Raw genomic sequence first — 17,560 nt, 5'->3', positions numbered from 1 at the left:
ATTAAAGTACGCCCCCTAAAGGTTGATGGTGGAATAACAAGAGTTATTTGGGTTTTTTTTTTTTTTATAGATCAAGTAAACAAAAGTAAGCAATGGAGAAAGGAAGTTGCATGGTTATAAAAACACATTATTTTTAACCAATACTTTTCAGAATGGCTTTTGAGGTTGCAGGTCCAATAGGATTTATTATAATTATTTTTATAAATGGCTAAATATTCCATGAGACCTTGAGTCTACGAACGAATTTGTGTTCCAAATCTGTTTTAAAATTGTTATTTAGGTTCAACGTTGTTGACTGATTGGCGGCGGTGTTAAAGAAATTTGGAATCGGGGGGGGGGAATAAACAAGTGTTACAAGACGTTAATCTTTCGGTAAACTGCATTTCACGTGGTCCCAATTGGTAATACTAGTTTTAACCAGCTTGCGCCGTAGAGGATGCTCTTACTTTGGAAAAGCTTAACCGGAAACGGTATTGTTGGTACCGCTAAATTGACGCCGAGAAACGTCCGCTCGTGTCTCGTTAGTTCCGCCTCCCGCTGCCTCCCCGACAAATTTCGGCTGTTCCCGTCGCGGAGCGTCGTTCGAGTGGCGGAGGAGGAAAAGGAAAAGAAAGGGGCAGAGTGGCCGCACTGGAAGGTGTCTTTAAAAAAAGAAAAACAACTGAAAGTAAACGACATTTTGTTTAAGACAGCCTCCAGCGGACAGCGCCAGTGCCCCGACTCGGCAGCTTTGACGTCTCCGGTGAGGCCCGAAGAGAGCTGGTTTAAGGTGTAAACACATCGGTAGTTGTGACATTGCGCCGTGAGCCGCCGAGCCGAGGGAAAGGTCTCCTCCCAGTGTGTTGCCGGAATCCTTTCGACTTGAGTGAACGGAGACGCGGCTGTTCGTTGACCCCCGCCAGGTAGGACCGCCAGATGTGGGGAACCTGTCGCGTTGTCCGCGGGCGCGTCGCGCTTCGGCGTGAAGCAACAGTTGGTCTCGCTCGGAAGCAGATTTGCTGTCATTGCTGCCACCTTCCACCGCCTTTATCAATGCAGGGCGACGTTTGACTGGTTTCCATGTGTCGCCCCGGCAACCGCATAATCACAGATTGTTGCCCGCGGAGTGTGCGTGTTATTCAACAGGTTTTAGGGCTCAAGGTTTGCTCCGCTCGGTGCTTTCTGGGCCTCCAGCTCTGATTATTCCTCACAGGCCCCACCTACTGTGTTGGCCACCAAATGAGTTCTTTTGGTTATTATCAGAGCACTTTTCTAGGTCCACACGCCAGCCACTTCCTTCGCATCATCCGGCTGTGGTAGGTGACCTGCAGAGATGGCTGAAGTGGAGGCCCTGATGGGGAAACGGCCGAGGCGTTTACACGGAGCATCAACAGCTCTTTTGATGTCTCCTGGCCATTAGAGACAGAAAACAAACCGGCCATTGATAAGGCCAACTCATTAGTACCCCATTCACCGCCATCAAAGCCTCCTCTCAACGCCCATCAACGTGAGCGGCTCGCGCCGCACACCGAGGAGCCGAGGATCGCTCACTTCCTGCCTTCGCCCTGTCGATGGGGAGGGGGGGTTGGGTCATTGTGGGTTTTGTTGTGGTGGAGGGGACAGCTTTACAGCGCCAGCCAAGAGAATCTGAGTCAATGTGACAATAGCCACAGCTGGGGCAAAGCCCAGCGGAGGGCGGGCATTTATCTGTGCCTCCATTAGGATGAGATGGAGCTGACCCTCCAGTTGCAGTTCCTCGGAGGACCTTTAACCCCAGGCCTCCACGTGTCCAAGAATATTTGATCTAAGTTCAGCCTGGGCCGGCTGACGGGTTTTAAGAAGATGCACCATACGTGTAAATGGATATGCGGCGGGAGGAAGGGGCTCGGCGATGGCGATGGTATCTGTGTCGCGTTAACGGATTCGCTTTTGCTCCTCTCCACATTTCGAGGGCCGCGGAGACGATCTGAATCCCCTTTCTTTCCCCTTCGTGAGTTGGTGCTCGTGGAACAATGGAGGAACTGTTGGGATCATGTGGGAAGTCGCACATGCGGCTGGAACCAATGCTGTAATACTTCATCGCCTAACTGGCGGCTCTGGAAGCGGCGTGCGTTTTCTGTGACGCAGAATGCAGCCTGACTCGATCGGCCGCTCTCTTGACATCCTCTCGGAGGAAGCGCGGCGGCGCAGGCCCGCTCACGTGGATCTTCCCCCACGTCTCAGGGTTCTGAACCCACATGTCGGTGTTGGGATCCAGCCCGTGCGTAATCCTGAGGGATGGAGTCCCTCATTGACGTCTAGATCAGCCACATTTGAGATAGTTTGGAGGCCTCATTTATTCAAATATCCAGCGTTGCTTTGGATGTAATCAGGGTTTGTTGAGATTTTTTGGGCAAACGAGTCTGAGGTTAGCGCCACCAACTGGCCGACATCACTTTCCCCCCCTTTTTAGATTAGTGGTATGTGTGTAAACGCACAGGAAATGTGTGTGAACAGTCACAAGAGTGAGCGTCCGGTGGTTTACTTGAGCTTCACCCCCCCCAGGAGCAGATGTACTGGGAGGAATGGTGCGACTGTGGATAGACGGTCACACCCATGTGTTGGTTTGGCTGCACAGTCACTTGCTTTTGTGAAATTCCAAGCGTTGCCCGACGTTTTCCCGCAGGCCGCACCGGCAACGATGCAGCCGCAAGGCAGAAACATTTATCCCGTGAAAGAGGCATCGCTTCATTTTTGAGTTATCATCCAGAAATGTTTTAACTGGGGGTCAAAGGTCAGAGCAGAAGGTCTGCGGGGGCAGACGCAGCATGGAAAGTAAAGAATATGCGACCAGGAAGCACACACACACACACACACGCACACACACACACGCACGCACACTAATCAGTTCACCATCAGACTCGGACACATTAGCAGGAAGCGTTGTCATAGCAACCGTGTCGTTAAACTCTTCATTTTTGATTTTTCTGATTCTGGTTTGCTGCCGTCAATAAAAAGTTAACTTGATTAAAAAATAACTGTCAACCATCAACAGTTGCTTTTTTAAAAAAAAACTGTTGTACCGACCAATCAGGAACTGAGATCCGGTGATACAAAATTCCATAAATACTGATAACTTTAGTGTAATTATAATGATAGTGTACAGTAAACCCCACTATAATAAAGATAAATGTTCCGTGAACAGGATTTAAATATGCTGATGAAAGCAGCAACTGCAACCTTCATATTGCAACTGCAACCTTCATATTGCCCCAGAAAGAAGACAGAAAGCGGCGTTTCCATCCAAGCAATCATTTATCACCACAACTTCCTGCTCAGACTGCAACTAAACGCCCCGCACGACCAGAATTAAAGCCATTTAGCTGTTGCAAATAAATGTAGTTTGGTAAAAACAGTCAACATCAAAGGCCAAAGTCTCCTCTGCAGGTAATTAGCTCCGTACAACATTTCACTGTTTCCTAAATTACCATTTATTGGAAAATGACTGACTTGAAGAATAATTATCCACAAGCCGAGTGGAGACTTTCCCCTTTCAAACTCTCCAGAATGTCACAAAAGAGTTATTTTCTCTTCCTTTTTAGATGGAAGTTGTGATGCGTTCACCGGCATTTGTTGAGAAATAACTCCCCGTCAAGCGTGACATGCCGTGAAGGCACTGGCACTGACCCCAGGTCACGTTTGTCTCTTTTATTTCCACTATCTGAATTTGTGAAATTTCAAGACCTTCTGATAGGGAGGGTGTTTGACTGCTGCATCGATGTGGCTGCTCAGATCAACTGGAAGTGTATTTATTGTAAACACAGCAGACTTCTGTACTGGCTACAGTAGTGATCAGAGGTCTTTTTCTCTGGATATCGCTGTGCTGGCGAGGGAGACGGCGTTATTTATAGATGAGAAGCGATGAAGAGTCTCTTCAGGCCCATTGTCATCTTCAAACCGTCACACCCAGAGCCTCCACGTCATCCACCTGCTGTTCAGCCTAATGTTACAACAGATGGAGAGGGGGAGAGAAGAAGTCATTCTGCCTTATGTCTCAACTGTTGTCACCAAACGATGTGCTAGAATTGAGAAAATAGAGACAGAAACACGTCTTTCGTGACGCCGCGCACGCTGTCCGCTGCAGTACCGCCTTTCGGCCACACGGTGGGGCGCTCGGACCGCACTCTGCCTTCCTTGAAAGGTGTCACATGACCCCAGTTACGGTTGTAAATCTATACTCACGTGTTTACAGTAGTTTCGGTACCCACATATGTGATACTGAGCTTAGAGTTCAGGGTACGTTTGAATAACGTACCCACATTTATCAAACTGTCAGCTCGTTTAAATATACTATTGTACAAAACTTGGCCTGTCCTCATATAGTGTGGTAGCAAAGATGAAGCCCATCTTTGTGTGGAACAGACTTTTTGTGCTTTGTTGTGCCTCTGCAGCACCTGGGATGAGAGCCATTTCGCAGTTATTTGTAATGTCAGACGACTCGGATAACGTGCTTTTGTGTGTGTGTGTGTGTGTGTGTGTGTGTGTGTGCGTGTGTGTGTGTGTGTGTGTGTGTGTACACCGCTGCAGATCATGTCCGAGTTTGAGTTTGTCAGGTCTCTATAGCAACCAGCCGAGCACACAGAGTGGCGTTAACAAACAAAGAAGAGCAGATGGAGTTCACCTGTGTTACAGTCCGTTACAGAGATCAATAATTAAGATAAATAATAACATAATGACTTGTGTTCTTTGGAGCGCATCGTTATGGTAATTAAACATAATTTGAGTTATTCTAAATTCTTCGTGCATATTCCTCCTTGCTACTGTTGCACCCCTCCCTAAATGATCGCACGAGATTCTGCCGCCCTTTTGTTTTATTTAGTTCTTTCATTTTCAAAGCTGTGCAATAAAAGCCCTGCGTGCAAATGCTAGCGTTGATGCCGCATTAACGAGAACATGCTCTGATTATTATTGGATGTGTCTGGAGCTAAATCCTAACCGTAGTGCTGCTCTAACCATCTTTTCTGCTGCCTTTTCTTGTGTAGTCAAAGCTGTCCCGGTACTGGGTGATGCATTTGTCTGGTTGAACTGGATGTAGTGCTCTGAATTACTCCCACCTACTGTAAGGCACACCTTTTCTTCCTGTAAGAACCCAAACTGTGCTTACTTAATTTCCAAAGACAGACGCCCAAATATGGGCACATCCTGTCTGTTAGAGGTACCGCCGATGGCAGCAGACTCTCTGTCAGACAGGTAAAGAAAGGTAAAGGTGTTCCACCTTTGCAAAGCGTGCACGTTAAATGAATAAGTAAATGAATGCTATGTGATATAGTGGGATCTGTTTGCACACGTGTGTGCGTGTGTGTGTGTGTGTGTGTGTGTGTGTGAAAGGAGGCTGCAAAATCTGTCACTCTGATTAATTCTTTCATTTCTTTAAAGCTTTTTATAAGTCTGCAGGGAATTCTGCTGTCATTCCAGACAAAGGACTGTGTGTGTGCATGTGCGTGTGTGCGCGCGCGTGTGTGTGTGTGTGTGTGTGTGTGTGTGAGAGACTTTTTGAGACTGAAGAGGAGCTCAGCACCTGTGGCTCGCTGGAGTTTAACAGGCGGGAGCTGCACCTCTTTCTCTGCAGCCTTTAAACCGCCGGGGCCCCACAGTTTTTTGTCCCGGCCCCACACTGAGTTTCTGTGTCTGATCCAGGTGTCGGGGCGGCGCACAATCGCTGCCTGTCTGCTCGTTTTGTCGCCTCGGCGTCTGTCCGCCCCCTCAAATCAGGCAGGAGTCATGTAAAGCCTTCCTCTGCTCTTGTGCAAGGCAGAGCGGCGTCTCACTTTGGCGGCCCCCTCCGTGCACGTTGACAAACATCCAGTGTTCGCTCCCCAGTTATCTGATTAGGTGGAACTCTTTTTTTTTTTTTCCCTGCGAGCAATCGGCCTCAGAATCTGCTCTGCCAACATTTCTCAGTGGTGCCATTTTTAAAAAAAAAAGATTTGATCTGTCTGCACACAGCGTCTGACCCCAGAACGGTCGGGTTGGGCACGGTGGGGGCATGAGACACAACGCCCGTGACGTGGTAGCTTACCGTCACTCTGACTAAGCACGAGACTCGAAGCACACGTTCCCTTAAAGAGTTAAAAAAAAAAAGAAGCCGTGACTTGTATGAATGAAACCGTTTCTGACCTCAGTCAACATAATTGTTGCGCGCAAACAGGAAGTCAAGGGAGACCCGGGGGGGGGGGGCGGGGGGGACGGTGGTTTTTTTCATAGGCATTCAGGGTGGGCTGCAGAGGAAGTGGCCTCAGCCTGACCCACCGGTGGAGAAGACTTCCTCCACCCGACGTGTCTTTGAAACTGCAGATGAGCGAGTGATAGCCCAGTGGCAGTAGTAAGATGGAGGAGCGCCCCCCCCCCCCCCAAAATAAAAGCAACGATGCTTTGAATATTATCACCATGATCGCTGTGTCCTGTGTCGCCACATCAACATCACGCTTGATCTTAACTTTGTTTGTCCAGGATTTTGAATCAGATAATTTCCCTCTTGTGTCTGTCTCTGGTTCAGAGGAATCACTGTTTATCACTGCCCCCCCCCCCCCCCCCCCCTTTTTTTTGGTGCATTTGCACGTCAGCAGCTACGCATGACTCGGTGTTCGGGAGCTCATTTGGACGGGTTTGGGTCTTTGAATGCATCGAGAGGAACGGCCGGCTTCTGCCGTGAGGACACCTGCCTCACGAAAGGAGACGTCCCCGCAGGCTCGGCTCACGCCGCCTCACCGTCGCCACGGTGGCGTCAGGTCACAATTATCTTACAAACGCTTTAGCTTCTGAGTGTCCTGAAAGTTCCAGAAATATGTCCCTGCGTTTTGACTGACAACAGTTGTTTGGTTATAAATTAGTTTCACTCGTCCTCTTGTTTTCACGCTCCTTTATTTATTTATTGTGGCCTTCAACCCCGTCCTAAATTGCCGTTATAAAGTCGGTCACCTGCTTGCTAGCTGCAGCACAGTCCCTGCCTGACTCCACTGTGTCCCCGTGAGGGTGAACCTGATGCAAAAGTGCAGATCTTTCTGAAACTCTTCCGGTTTTAAGACCCCAGCCTTGTGTTCAATGTGCATTGTTCATGGTTTTTTGCATTTTTCCATCTGAAACCCACGTGTTCCTGTTCCCCAGAGGACGATTAACCGCACATACTTCTTGTCTAAACGGCCATGTGAAGTAATCTCATGCCTGTCATTCCTGTCCGTGTTTGTTCAGGAACGTCTGTTTCGCTCCGAGATAGTTCCTGTTCTTAATGCAGTCGGCGTCTCCGATGAAGGCAGACAAGACGCAGTCGTCCAGTCATCACTTCTCAGCGTGCAGCCCCGCGGACGCAGTGAAAACATGAATCTGAACACACTTTTCTTTGGGCAGCTCAGCAGTAGTGAACAGAGCAGGACCCAGCTAACATGCCGGTGCTTCGTTGAACAAGAATGCACGTTAGAGAGGTGACACGGGAGCAAGAAAAACTGCCAGTGAGAAAAAGGACCCCTCAATTGTCCCACCCTGCCAGCCGTTTGACCTCTGACCCCAGAGGGCAGTTTGCCGACAAGAGAATTTCACCCTCAGCGACACGCTGGAGTAATAACAGCGTCTCAGATATCCTGACTGACGAGCCTCAGGAGTTGCACGGCGTTTCCAGTAAAAATGAAATTACCTGTTTAATTACCATGCTAATTACAATTAGCAGTTATTAGTGGTACAGGCTGACCCGTCCCCCGGCAGGCATGTGGAGGACGTTAGCGCCGCTCCCACGTGCTGTTTAATGTTGTCAGCAGGGTTCAGGAAAGCTGGAGAACAAGGTTCTGTTCGTTTCCAAGTGGTGTCTGCATGATTCTGTAGTTGTGTGGAAGCCTGTGACAGCTGGAGGGCCTCCTGATTGGCCCGATATGGGGACGCTTGTACTCCAAGAATGATAGTTTTATTAGGATTGACCTTTCGAGCCCACGTGAAAATGCAAATATAGCATAATGAGTATTTTCCAGTGCACAAACACGGATGTCTGAGTCACACACGGGCCCGGCTGACTAATCCCATTTCCTCTTTACTTGAAGAACAATCTTCTTTTTATGACCTCTGTCGTTTTCTAACGAAGCGTCTGACGTCGGAGCCTCTATCACTTATTCCACGTTCCACCTTCCTCACAGCAGCAACGGGCATGCGTCTGACCCCGCGCACGGGTGGAGGCTGGAAAGACTGAATACCTTTGTTTATTGTTCCATACAGGCAGGGCAGCGAGAGATGGAGATCCATTGTGCGGCATCTCCCTGCCGGCGTCATGAATAGCGCCTTTCAGGGGCGAGGAGGGCCGAGACGAAAGGCGACGCACTCACAGTAGCTTTAAGTTTGACGGCCCAGGCTGTCTCCAGCCGCACTTTTCTTGGCACGTGACCAATTGCAACACGCACGCAGCTGCGGCGCTCGTGTTCTGGAGCTGAAGTCCCTCTTTCACGCCGCCTCTTATCGCTACCTCAGGTTCAGCCACAAACGCGTCTTGTTCTGGCCGCTCCTTCCCTTTCCAGCAGGCTCCGGTCGGCCGCCATAGCCTTTGTTTTGTGCATTTTTTCCCCCCTTTTTTACAACAATGCTGTTTGTTTGTGCTGGGTGGAGCCGAGCGACGCTGCCTGGCAGCCTCCCGGCCCGGGCCAGCCCGTGTTTCCTGCATGGCGACCTCCGTGCGTCTGTAGTGACGTCCGATTGCTATTATCTGCCATTGGCCTCTGTTTGTTTTGAGCTGATAATGAGCTATTACTGCGGAACTAGTGGCTCACAGACACCTTGGACTTAAAACTCCTGTTCATCCAGACAGTGTGGTGACTCTCTCCAGAGGCTGAGCAGATTTGAGTCCACCCGTCCCCCCCCCCCGCCCCCGTTCAGCCACAAGCAGCCCTGACCATTGATGGTTATTTTTAGCGCGTGCTTTAGCCACTAATGATAGTCAGCTGACCTCTTTGTCTGTATCCGTGGCGATCCCAGACATTGCACGCGTGCGTGAAGCGTAGACGTGTGTCAGATGATGTGTCAGCGCTTATTCAGCGTCATGAAAGCGCTCGCCATCGCCACCGGACCTTCCCGTGGAAGGAATGCGAGGCGCTGCGTCCTCAGGAGAGACGCGTCACCCTTTGTCTTCAGTTACTCTCTGTTTTCTCTGTGTGTTGCTTTGAAAGGAACCATCTTCAGTCTGTTATTGATTCCTAATCTTCAATTTTCACCCACTCCGGCTAATTTATTTGCAGGATTATGTAATCTTGGATGTAGCTTTTAGGCCACCAGAAGACATTTCTAACATTAATACTGCATGTGTGGTAAATGTTTACTTACTGTTTAATTGAATAACTGGTCTGGTAGAGAAAGTGAAACTGGTGATCTGGCTCTCAAAGCGCCTCCCTCTGCACCTCCTGCAGGTATCATTAGACCTCACTCTACACTTACACCAGTGTCCCCATACCATTAAACCCACAGCTGCACCCACATTTAGGATTACACAGCTCATCATTTATCATCCGCTACAATCGGAGCAGACTTTTTTAAACGTCCGACTCAACAGATGAGTCCCAGAATCCATTTGCGCTTCCTCCGCATCGTGACTGTCCATGAGTGTTCAACCACAATTTGGAGTTAGATTTAAGAAAAAGGGTTTTATTAGGGGGAAGTGCGGTGCTGAGCTAGCGTTCTGCATCAGCGCTGGCTACATCGGGGTGTCTGGGTTGCAGAGCCCGGGCGATTTCTCGCTAATTCCGAATCTTTGCGTGCCAGAGCATTTCTCGTCCTCCAGGTTTTCACCATTATCTCTCCCTGACACATCTGTTCCAGCTGCGGCATGTGCAGTTTAGCACGATCGTGCAGTCTTGTTCTAAGTGTCGCGTCTAAGGACACAGATTAGCCTACAGATGAGCCTGCGTGGCTCCGTATCTCAGGGAGGCACTCGTCTATCTCCTCACCGGCTTTTTATTTCACATCCAACCGATAGCTCGGGCTGATTCTGTTCAGTCCAGCACAGCTTGTCAGGCCTCTCCAATCTGTGCTGGGAACAAGGCCTCCTTCTCTGTTTAAACAGGAATGAGTCTGGAGTAATTACACTCATATTTGGGATTTAGAAATCCTGCAGGAATGAGTCCAGTCAAGTCTTCTGTCTAGACACAGCGCGACTGGAACAGTCTGCTTTTTTTTCCACCTTTTTTTTTTTTAGAACCAGGAAAGCCAGAGAACCTGCAGGGTAATTAACTAAAAACACAGCGTTGACTCTAATCAAGATCGTCCTGCAGTTAGTTTTTCCCTGCAAGTGCTCGGATCGTAAAGTCGACCGTCCACAGCCCGTAGGCCGGCCCGCCGGCGGGGCCGAGGGTTTCCCGGTTTTTTTCCGGGCTGTGTTTGCAGTGGGTGTTGAGGGTGGAGGCCTGACAGTTGTTCTTATCTCAGCAGCCAAAGCTGCAGCTGCTGGGTGGTGCTGAGTCCTTTTTGCATGAATGATGACTGGAAAGCAGCATTTTTGCACAGATACACACAGAAACTCCTACACACGCACGTTTTCCCAGCAGCGTTTCGTCATTTTCCCAGGAAGGGGTCACATGCACACCAGGGCCTCGCCTCAAGCTGGAGTTTCCTGGGAAGCCTGCGTTGGGAATCAAAATGACCGTGGAGCCTCCTCTGCTGCCAGAATCTCACTCGTGTGTCTTTAGAATCGTTTTGACGTCCGTCCTGTTGAGCCTGCAACGTTCCCTCCGTCACACATTTACACTGAATTCCTCGGCTGGTCAAGACTCTCTGTCGTTTCCCCTTCAGTCGTGCGTCTCCTGCTCCACATTCTTTTGTTCCGTGTTGATTTGCAACCATTGAACTCGTCACTGCCCCCTGCAGGCCAGCTCAGCCCGCCTGGAGCTGGCGTTCCCCTGTGATCTTTTTACGAACGCCGTTAAACGCTGGGAACCGAGCGCACCACTAACGGCACTTTTTGTGCAGATGCAGACATTGTGCACGTCAGACGTTTCGGGGGCCGCGCCGTTCCCGGGTTCACACGAGCTGTGGCGCCTTATCTCTGCCATGCTCTGTGGTTTCTGTTTGCCCTGGTAAACAAAATCATGGTGATCTTTTTCGGCGTCTGCACAGGCTGCCAAAGGAGGCCCAGCCCTTCGGCCTCCTTTATTTTTTCCGGTGGGAAAGTAGTGACGTCACCCTGGTGGTTCTCACGGAGCGCGCGAGGCCTCGCCGTTGCCTCCCCGCCTCGCCGTTTGTGTCTCGCTCAGCACGATCCCACCATTGCTCGCCAGCGGGGCCGATGACTGAATATCACTCCCTGTGCATAAGTGAGAGCAGGCGGCCGTGGCGTCGCCGCGATCCGGAGAGCGCTGTGCTGCAGAGTCAGGTGTTTGAGCCTGTAACAGGAGACAGCTCCTTCATTCAGCTGAGAAAGTGCTGACCTGCAGAAGCCTGCTATTTGTTTTTCCTGCAGACTGAAACTACTTGTGGAGGAGGGGGGAGTGCACGGAAGAGGTGTTTTTTTGTGCACAAGGGGATAACAGCCAATATATTGGCTTGTGGTCGCAGGCTTTGAACTGCGTCTTGTTGAAAGCGGCAGACGTCTGTCTAGACTACAACCATCGCCTTTCCACAATTCCCTCCTCGGCTGCTAATAACGTCAGACAGACGCCAGCGGATCGCCGTCGCGGCAATAAAGTTTTCATTTTGATCTCGTAGCGAGAGTCAGCCGCGTGTTTGGAAACAAGGTGCAGAATTCCCGGCGGTGCGCGGGCTCCGCTCTGAGCCCCTCGCAGACGTGGCATCCACTGTATTTACGCAGGCCGGCGAGCGCGCCGCTCTGCAGCGTGCTGCCCAAGAGCCGCCAATATTTGTGGCCTTCCCAAGAACATCCATGTTTATTCAACACGTCGGGACCTAGCGCAGCCCTTGTGGTCTGCATAGCTGCTGCCTGCAGTCACACACGTGCACAGGCAGCATGCAAGGGTGCAACTGAGTGTAAATTGGTTGCACCTAGTTAAAATCTTTAGGCGTGACAAGGTGGGTATTCTATAGCGACCTTTGGGCACTTATGGTGAGTCTGAAGGGCAGCCAAGAACATTAGAACTTGCAGAATGCCCCAGTTTATTTAAAGAAAGGCCTCTGATGCAGTGCAGGGACCACACATGCTGGAAGTCAGACAGCAGCGACTCTTCTTTGAGCCATCATCAGTACATTTAAGAGTTTTCATTGGGTCTGAGCGCGGTTTTTCATCTCTGAGTGTTGGTGTTTAAGCTTCTGAGTCATAAAGGCGCCCTGTTCACGCCACTTTGAACGCCGTCCTAACGAGCCACACGTGTGCGGGTGGATTTTGAAGCGTGGGGGGAGGGGGGGGCTGCACTGTAAGTAGGTGGTCCTTGTTGGTCTGTACGTGTGTGTATGTTGTAAATGGGATGGGGGGGTCTCTTTCTGATCTTTGGAGGTGGGGCCCATATACTGTATGTCCATGGTGGTGCTTAATGCCACACACAGTGGTGCCATCCTGGAGAGCTGCCGTCAGACTGGGGCTGCTGGTAGGTGCTGCCCCCCCTTCAGAGCTCTCATGCTTTCACCAAGGTGACTCAGTTCAGGTGAATTTTCTGCAGCCAGATCTTATCAGCAAGTGGTGGAAAGAGAGAGAGAGTGGCCCCTTCTTCCCTCCTACAGGCTTGACTTAGAGTCCATAGTAGCTGACCTGATACCTACGCACCTGGATAATTGGTTGGAAAACATCAGTTTTAATATCTCAAACAGAAATGGAGCTTAGAAGCATAGTGGGTTTTGTCGTGCACCATCATTGTTAATGGAATGTTGCAGGAAAAGCACCGAGCTAATTAGTCTAACCACTGCCAATCTTACCTGTCCAACAACAACCAGGCAAACAGCATAGCTCTTCATCTCCACCCTCTTCTTCAGAGCCCAACGCTGCAGGGTTCATTACACAATTACATCAATTTAGTGGAAGCAAAACAGAATAAAGCTGAATTCTGAGCAGCTACTCTGGTGATAACCACACCTCCACAAGAGGAATCCCATTTATCCTGCACGCCCTGTTCTGCCTAATGCTAGCAGACTAGCATTGTTGCTAGGACGCCTCACAGTCTGCAGGTTGCAATGTTTCCCTCATGAAGCAGAACTCCACCTTAACATTTCTGCTCAGTGACATTTCCAGTCTCCCCATTCTTCCCAGTTCCCCGAAGCAGGTGTATTTACCGGGTGTTGTGGCGGAGCTGCTTTGAGTATTTCCTATTCTGTGTAAAAACAGTGTTGTGCGGTATTCGAGGGACAGTTCTGCTTTTGTGGCTGCACACGTAAACCCGCTGTTGCAACAGCTTCGCTATGCTGATTTCCAGTCAGCCAGAGACGCAACAGCCCAATGACTGATCTCGTCGTTAGATTAAGTTGAAGTGATCCTCGGTTCAGGATTGGAAAACATGTCCGGTAGACTTTGAACGGGACTTGTAAAATGATAGGTTCCTGTAAGCGGCGTGTGTGACATCATTTCCAGTAAAGGCATTCATGACTTCCTGGAGTGGCGTTTGCCTCGGATGAAGAATTTCCCGAGCGGTTTATTGTAGAACCGGTCACGTGAAGCTCCTCCTGACTCAGTGGACATGCGTTCTGTCCTCAAACATGTCGTTTGGAGCGACGGGGCGCCACCCTTTCATGTCCCACCCTCATGTTGCCGGGACTCTTCCAGCCATCCTTGGCTGTGCTTCCTCTGGAGTCATTACTCACTTTTTAATCAGACATTCCCAGCAGAAGGCACAAAGTGGAAATTTTCTGTCCTCATTTCCCTTTTTTGTCTTTATTCCTTCCTCCCTCTTTGTTCCCGAGACAAAAGTAAAATAGAGCCCCGAGGCCGCTACACCTGGGGGCCGATTCTGCTGCAGACAATACACAGAGCAACACCAGTAATTCACTGGAAGAGCTGGGAAGTTCTAATGGTTGCATCAACTGCACAGATCTTCCCCTCCCCCCCCCCCCCCCCCCCCCCCCCCCCCCCCCCCCCCTCCTCGGTGTGCTTAAAAGTTTTCCCTTCAACGTTTCTTCATAACCTTGAGAAACCAGAGCTTCCTTTAACCCACCTCGAACTGCTGTTGGTAAAAACCCAAGTGTGCCACAAGACCTGCGTGCACGCGTTGCAAAAGAAATGCAAAAAGGAAACGCGTGTCGGTTGGTCTGAGAAGAAACAGGCAGACAAAGGGAAGTAAAATCAGCCGGGAGAGACGGTGGAGCCGGAGGCCCCCCCCCCCACACACACACAAACACACACACACACACACACACCGGCTGAAGGATAGGTCCAGGCGTGTTCTCATCCAGCCTGTCAATGATTAACAGGAAGCTGTGGTGCTCCCACACACCAGCCCCCCCCCCCCCCCCACATGCTGCCCACTCCCAAACCTTTAGGATTCTATAGCTTTCTGTGTACATACAGATATGTGAAGGGTGCCGGGTCATTGTTGGACTGTCCACACTGGAACAATGTTGCAGCAGCGGCGGCCATTGTTCCCTCTAGAAGCTTGCAAAAGAGCCCAAATGTACCGCCGCAGCGTGCGTTTGCTCATTTTTACAGGAAGTATTGAGAATGCCTTTTCGAGTCTTACGCCCGACACGGAACATCCTGGTAGAAAACCGATGTCACCATTTCCTGCAGCAATCACCTGAAGTTTCTACCTGTCCTCAAACACCTCTGAGGTCTGCCAAAGCCGGCGTCCGGGGGACTTTCCCGCTCGGTGACCTCACTCCGATGGCTTTTCTCTGACCTATTTCCCCACATTCCATAACAAAGCCTTGTTGTATTCTGTTATTTAACCACCTTTTCCATTTCCGCCTCCGGCAGTGTCGGTTTCGCCGCCATGTCTTCGAAGGCTCACAGCTCCAACAACATCAACCACGCCCGGCGGACGGTGCAGCAGCTGAGAATAGAGGCGAGCATCGAGAGGATAAAGGTGAGGATGCGCGCCGGCGCTCGCGCACGTTCCCCCCCCGCCGCCCTCTTTAGTCAACGTTAACGTGCGGTGAGTCAGCGGTATCGCCTCCCCTGCGTACGTGTCACCGAAGCAGATTTTGATCCCGCCGTGACATTCCTGCCTTTGATCGACGCCCACGTGCGCTGGAAACCGCCCGGAACGCACCGATGATGGACGGAAACAGCCTGATTAGTCACCTCAGGGTCGGTGAGTGGCGCTAACGTCCGTCTGTGTCTCCGCAGGTGTCCAAGGCCTCCGCTGACCTTATGAACTACTGCAGCGAACACGCCAGGAACGACCCCCTGCTCATGGGCATCCCGGCCTCAGACAATCCCTTCAAGGACAAAAAACCCTGCACTATATTGTAGTGAACGCCACTTAGCCTTTAAATGTTGTTTTTCCTATTCATGTTGCTGTACTCTTTCCCTTTTTCGTGCGGTGGAGGGGGGTGGGTGGGGGATGGTAGCCTTACCATGCGTCCGCCTGTCCCGTTAACCAGTCGGTCACCATTTTGTTTTGCAGACGAAAGCTTAGCATTAAGAGCAAAGGAAGCCCCGTTAGCCTGCGCGACTCTCTGAAACCCTCTGGCAGTGCTCTGACCTCTGACCCCTAACGTCCACATCCAAGCAGCCGGAACCTCTGAGATTTCATGGGTAGCCGCGGCTCCTCTCACGTTCTTTTACGTGATCTCGGGATTCTGACGTGGTTTTCGGCAGCTCCTTGACGTCGGGGTCTGAGGTGGAGGTCAGGCGGTGCTGTTTCTGTATATCTGGTACAGTTCAGATGCTCTACGGCCTTTAACCCTTTCCTGCTGGGTACGATCCCCACGCTACTGCCTCGTCTTCAGCAGAGTTAAAGGTCCGGTGGGTAGGATTTTTAACCGTCTATTGGAGGAAATCTAAACAGAAGTGGCGCTTATCCAAATACCAATCTCAAGTATGATTAAGGACTAAGTATTGCTCCGAGTCCACCTCCATAGTGTTGCTCTGCACCTTTTTACAGCACACCTGAGCATGAAGTGTTAATATTTGTTGATATTACTTCACAGATTCTGCAGTATTCAAACTGTAATTTCAGGGCTGGCAGTATTCGTGCCCTCTGCATTCCCTCCACTAGGTGCCACTAAATCCTACACACAGGACCTGTAATGAGCCTTGAGATGTTTTCAGGTTGTGATCACATGACCCCCAGCGCTGTGATGTACAGTACACTTGAGAATATTTGTGCGTAGGACAACACTGTGTTAACGAGGAAGCTGGGACCAAACCAGTCAGGCAATACCGGCTCTCAAAAATCCCAACAATGAAACTATTTTTAGTCTTTCCTTTTTTCTTAGTGTTACGCAATACTGTGAGCCTTTTTCCTTTTCTCTAAGACCACGCTAGTGTGCACGTTTGTCCGACCCTGGGTACGGTATCCAGCGCAAAGGTTAATCTGGATTAACGACACTTTTAAATGTCCTTTCTTTCCTCTTTTTTTCATGTGTGTTGAGGGTCTCTAATCCAACATGTTGCTTCATGTTGCCCCTTTTTCCAGGGGGTTTGTTAAATGGCAAAAGTAACAAAGAAATTGAATCAATAGCATCAATGGAGAAGATTCGTTCACTCTGAAGCCTTACTTATGTTTGCCTTGTCTCCTGACACCTCCCGATGGTTCAGTTTGAAGGCTTTTACTTGTGGGATGGTGGAAGTGATTTGTATTAATGTGCCATGTCTTGATAGTCTTTGGTCACTGGGAGAACTGGTGTTTAATGGTCTTTCACTTACCTGGTGCTCTCTCCGCTTCACAGCCGTTTCGGCACCGGCGCTTTCCCCAAAGGTACTTTCAGGTCAGGATCCAGCTGTTTTTCTCATTCCCAGTAGTCCTCTTGCAATAAAACCACTGCAGTTCAGATCGCCACTGCCACGTCAGCCAATCCGGAACGGGCTTCTCGTACGAATGATACCTGTCAGAATCTGAGTTTTGATAAATGTCTTTATTAATATACCAACCTTTGTATGAAGACCTAACAATGATTAATAAAGTGAAGCATTCCTGCTGCTCCTGTGATTCACTTCTTTGAACTTTGATGGTTTAAACGGCGGAGGGATACACCCACGCCCTATCTGGGGCCTACTTCCTCTCATTAGTGGTGTATTTATGTCTCAGTCATGGCAGGCGAGACCTCCGGCCTCTCGTCGCGGCTGTCAGAATCCAGCGAGTACAAATATAGAAGCCCCGATTTCCGCTCCTGGAGAGCCGGGTATTTTGGGAACTCGTCTGCCGAGTCCCAGACTCTGTTTTGCTTCTCTGTTGGTGGCCGTTCGGGACTCTGACCAGCTGCCGGATAAACGACCGGTGCGAAGTTCTCACACTTCCACAAAAGGACAATCACACGGGAATGAGGCTCGTTGTTAGCTATCAAACCGACGAGAGAAGCAAAGAGCAGTTCCTGCACATCATTCCCACCTTTTTGTTCACATGAAAGGAAAATGGCTGCGGCTTCCCTGGCAGATCAAAGCCATGCGCCGGAGCTTTACACAGACATTTCTAAGCACGGACGACACGCATGGATGTGGTAATCCTGGTCGAGCAGCATCGTGGGAAGCGGGCGAAAACCCATC

At 50.1% G+C, this 17,560-nt stretch overlaps 1 protein-coding gene across 2 annotated transcripts; it reads left to right on the top strand.

The window, feature by feature from the left end:
- The first annotated feature begins 505 nt into the window (after positions 1-505).
- gng12a (guanine nucleotide binding protein (G protein), gamma 12a) lies at positions 506-17,008 on the top strand. 2 transcript variants are annotated; one of them, XM_011616563.2, is made up of 3 exons: positions 506-742; positions 14,828-14,936; positions 15,200-17,008. In XM_011616563.2, the coding sequence occupies exons 2-3, from the start codon at positions 14,844-14,846 to the stop codon at positions 15,323-15,325; spliced, it is 219 nt and encodes a 72-aa protein (XP_011614865.1). In that variant the 5' UTR covers positions 506-742; positions 14,828-14,843; the 3' UTR covers positions 15,326-17,008. The 2 variants fall into 2 exon arrangements, with proteins under 2 accessions (XP_011614865.1, XP_003975756.1); XM_003975707.3 differs by having other exon boundaries at positions 509-902.
- The last annotated feature ends 552 nt before the right edge of the window (positions 17,009-17,560 follow it).

The sequence above is a fragment of the Takifugu rubripes genome, chromosome 22 (assembly GCF_901000725.2).
Source record: "Takifugu rubripes chromosome 22, fTakRub1.2, whole genome shotgun sequence".
Taxonomy (NCBI): domain Eukaryota; kingdom Metazoa; phylum Chordata; class Actinopteri; order Tetraodontiformes; family Tetraodontidae; genus Takifugu; species Takifugu rubripes.
Note: the sequence above shows the minus strand (reverse complement) of the source record. Positions and strands in the feature narration are given on the sequence as shown.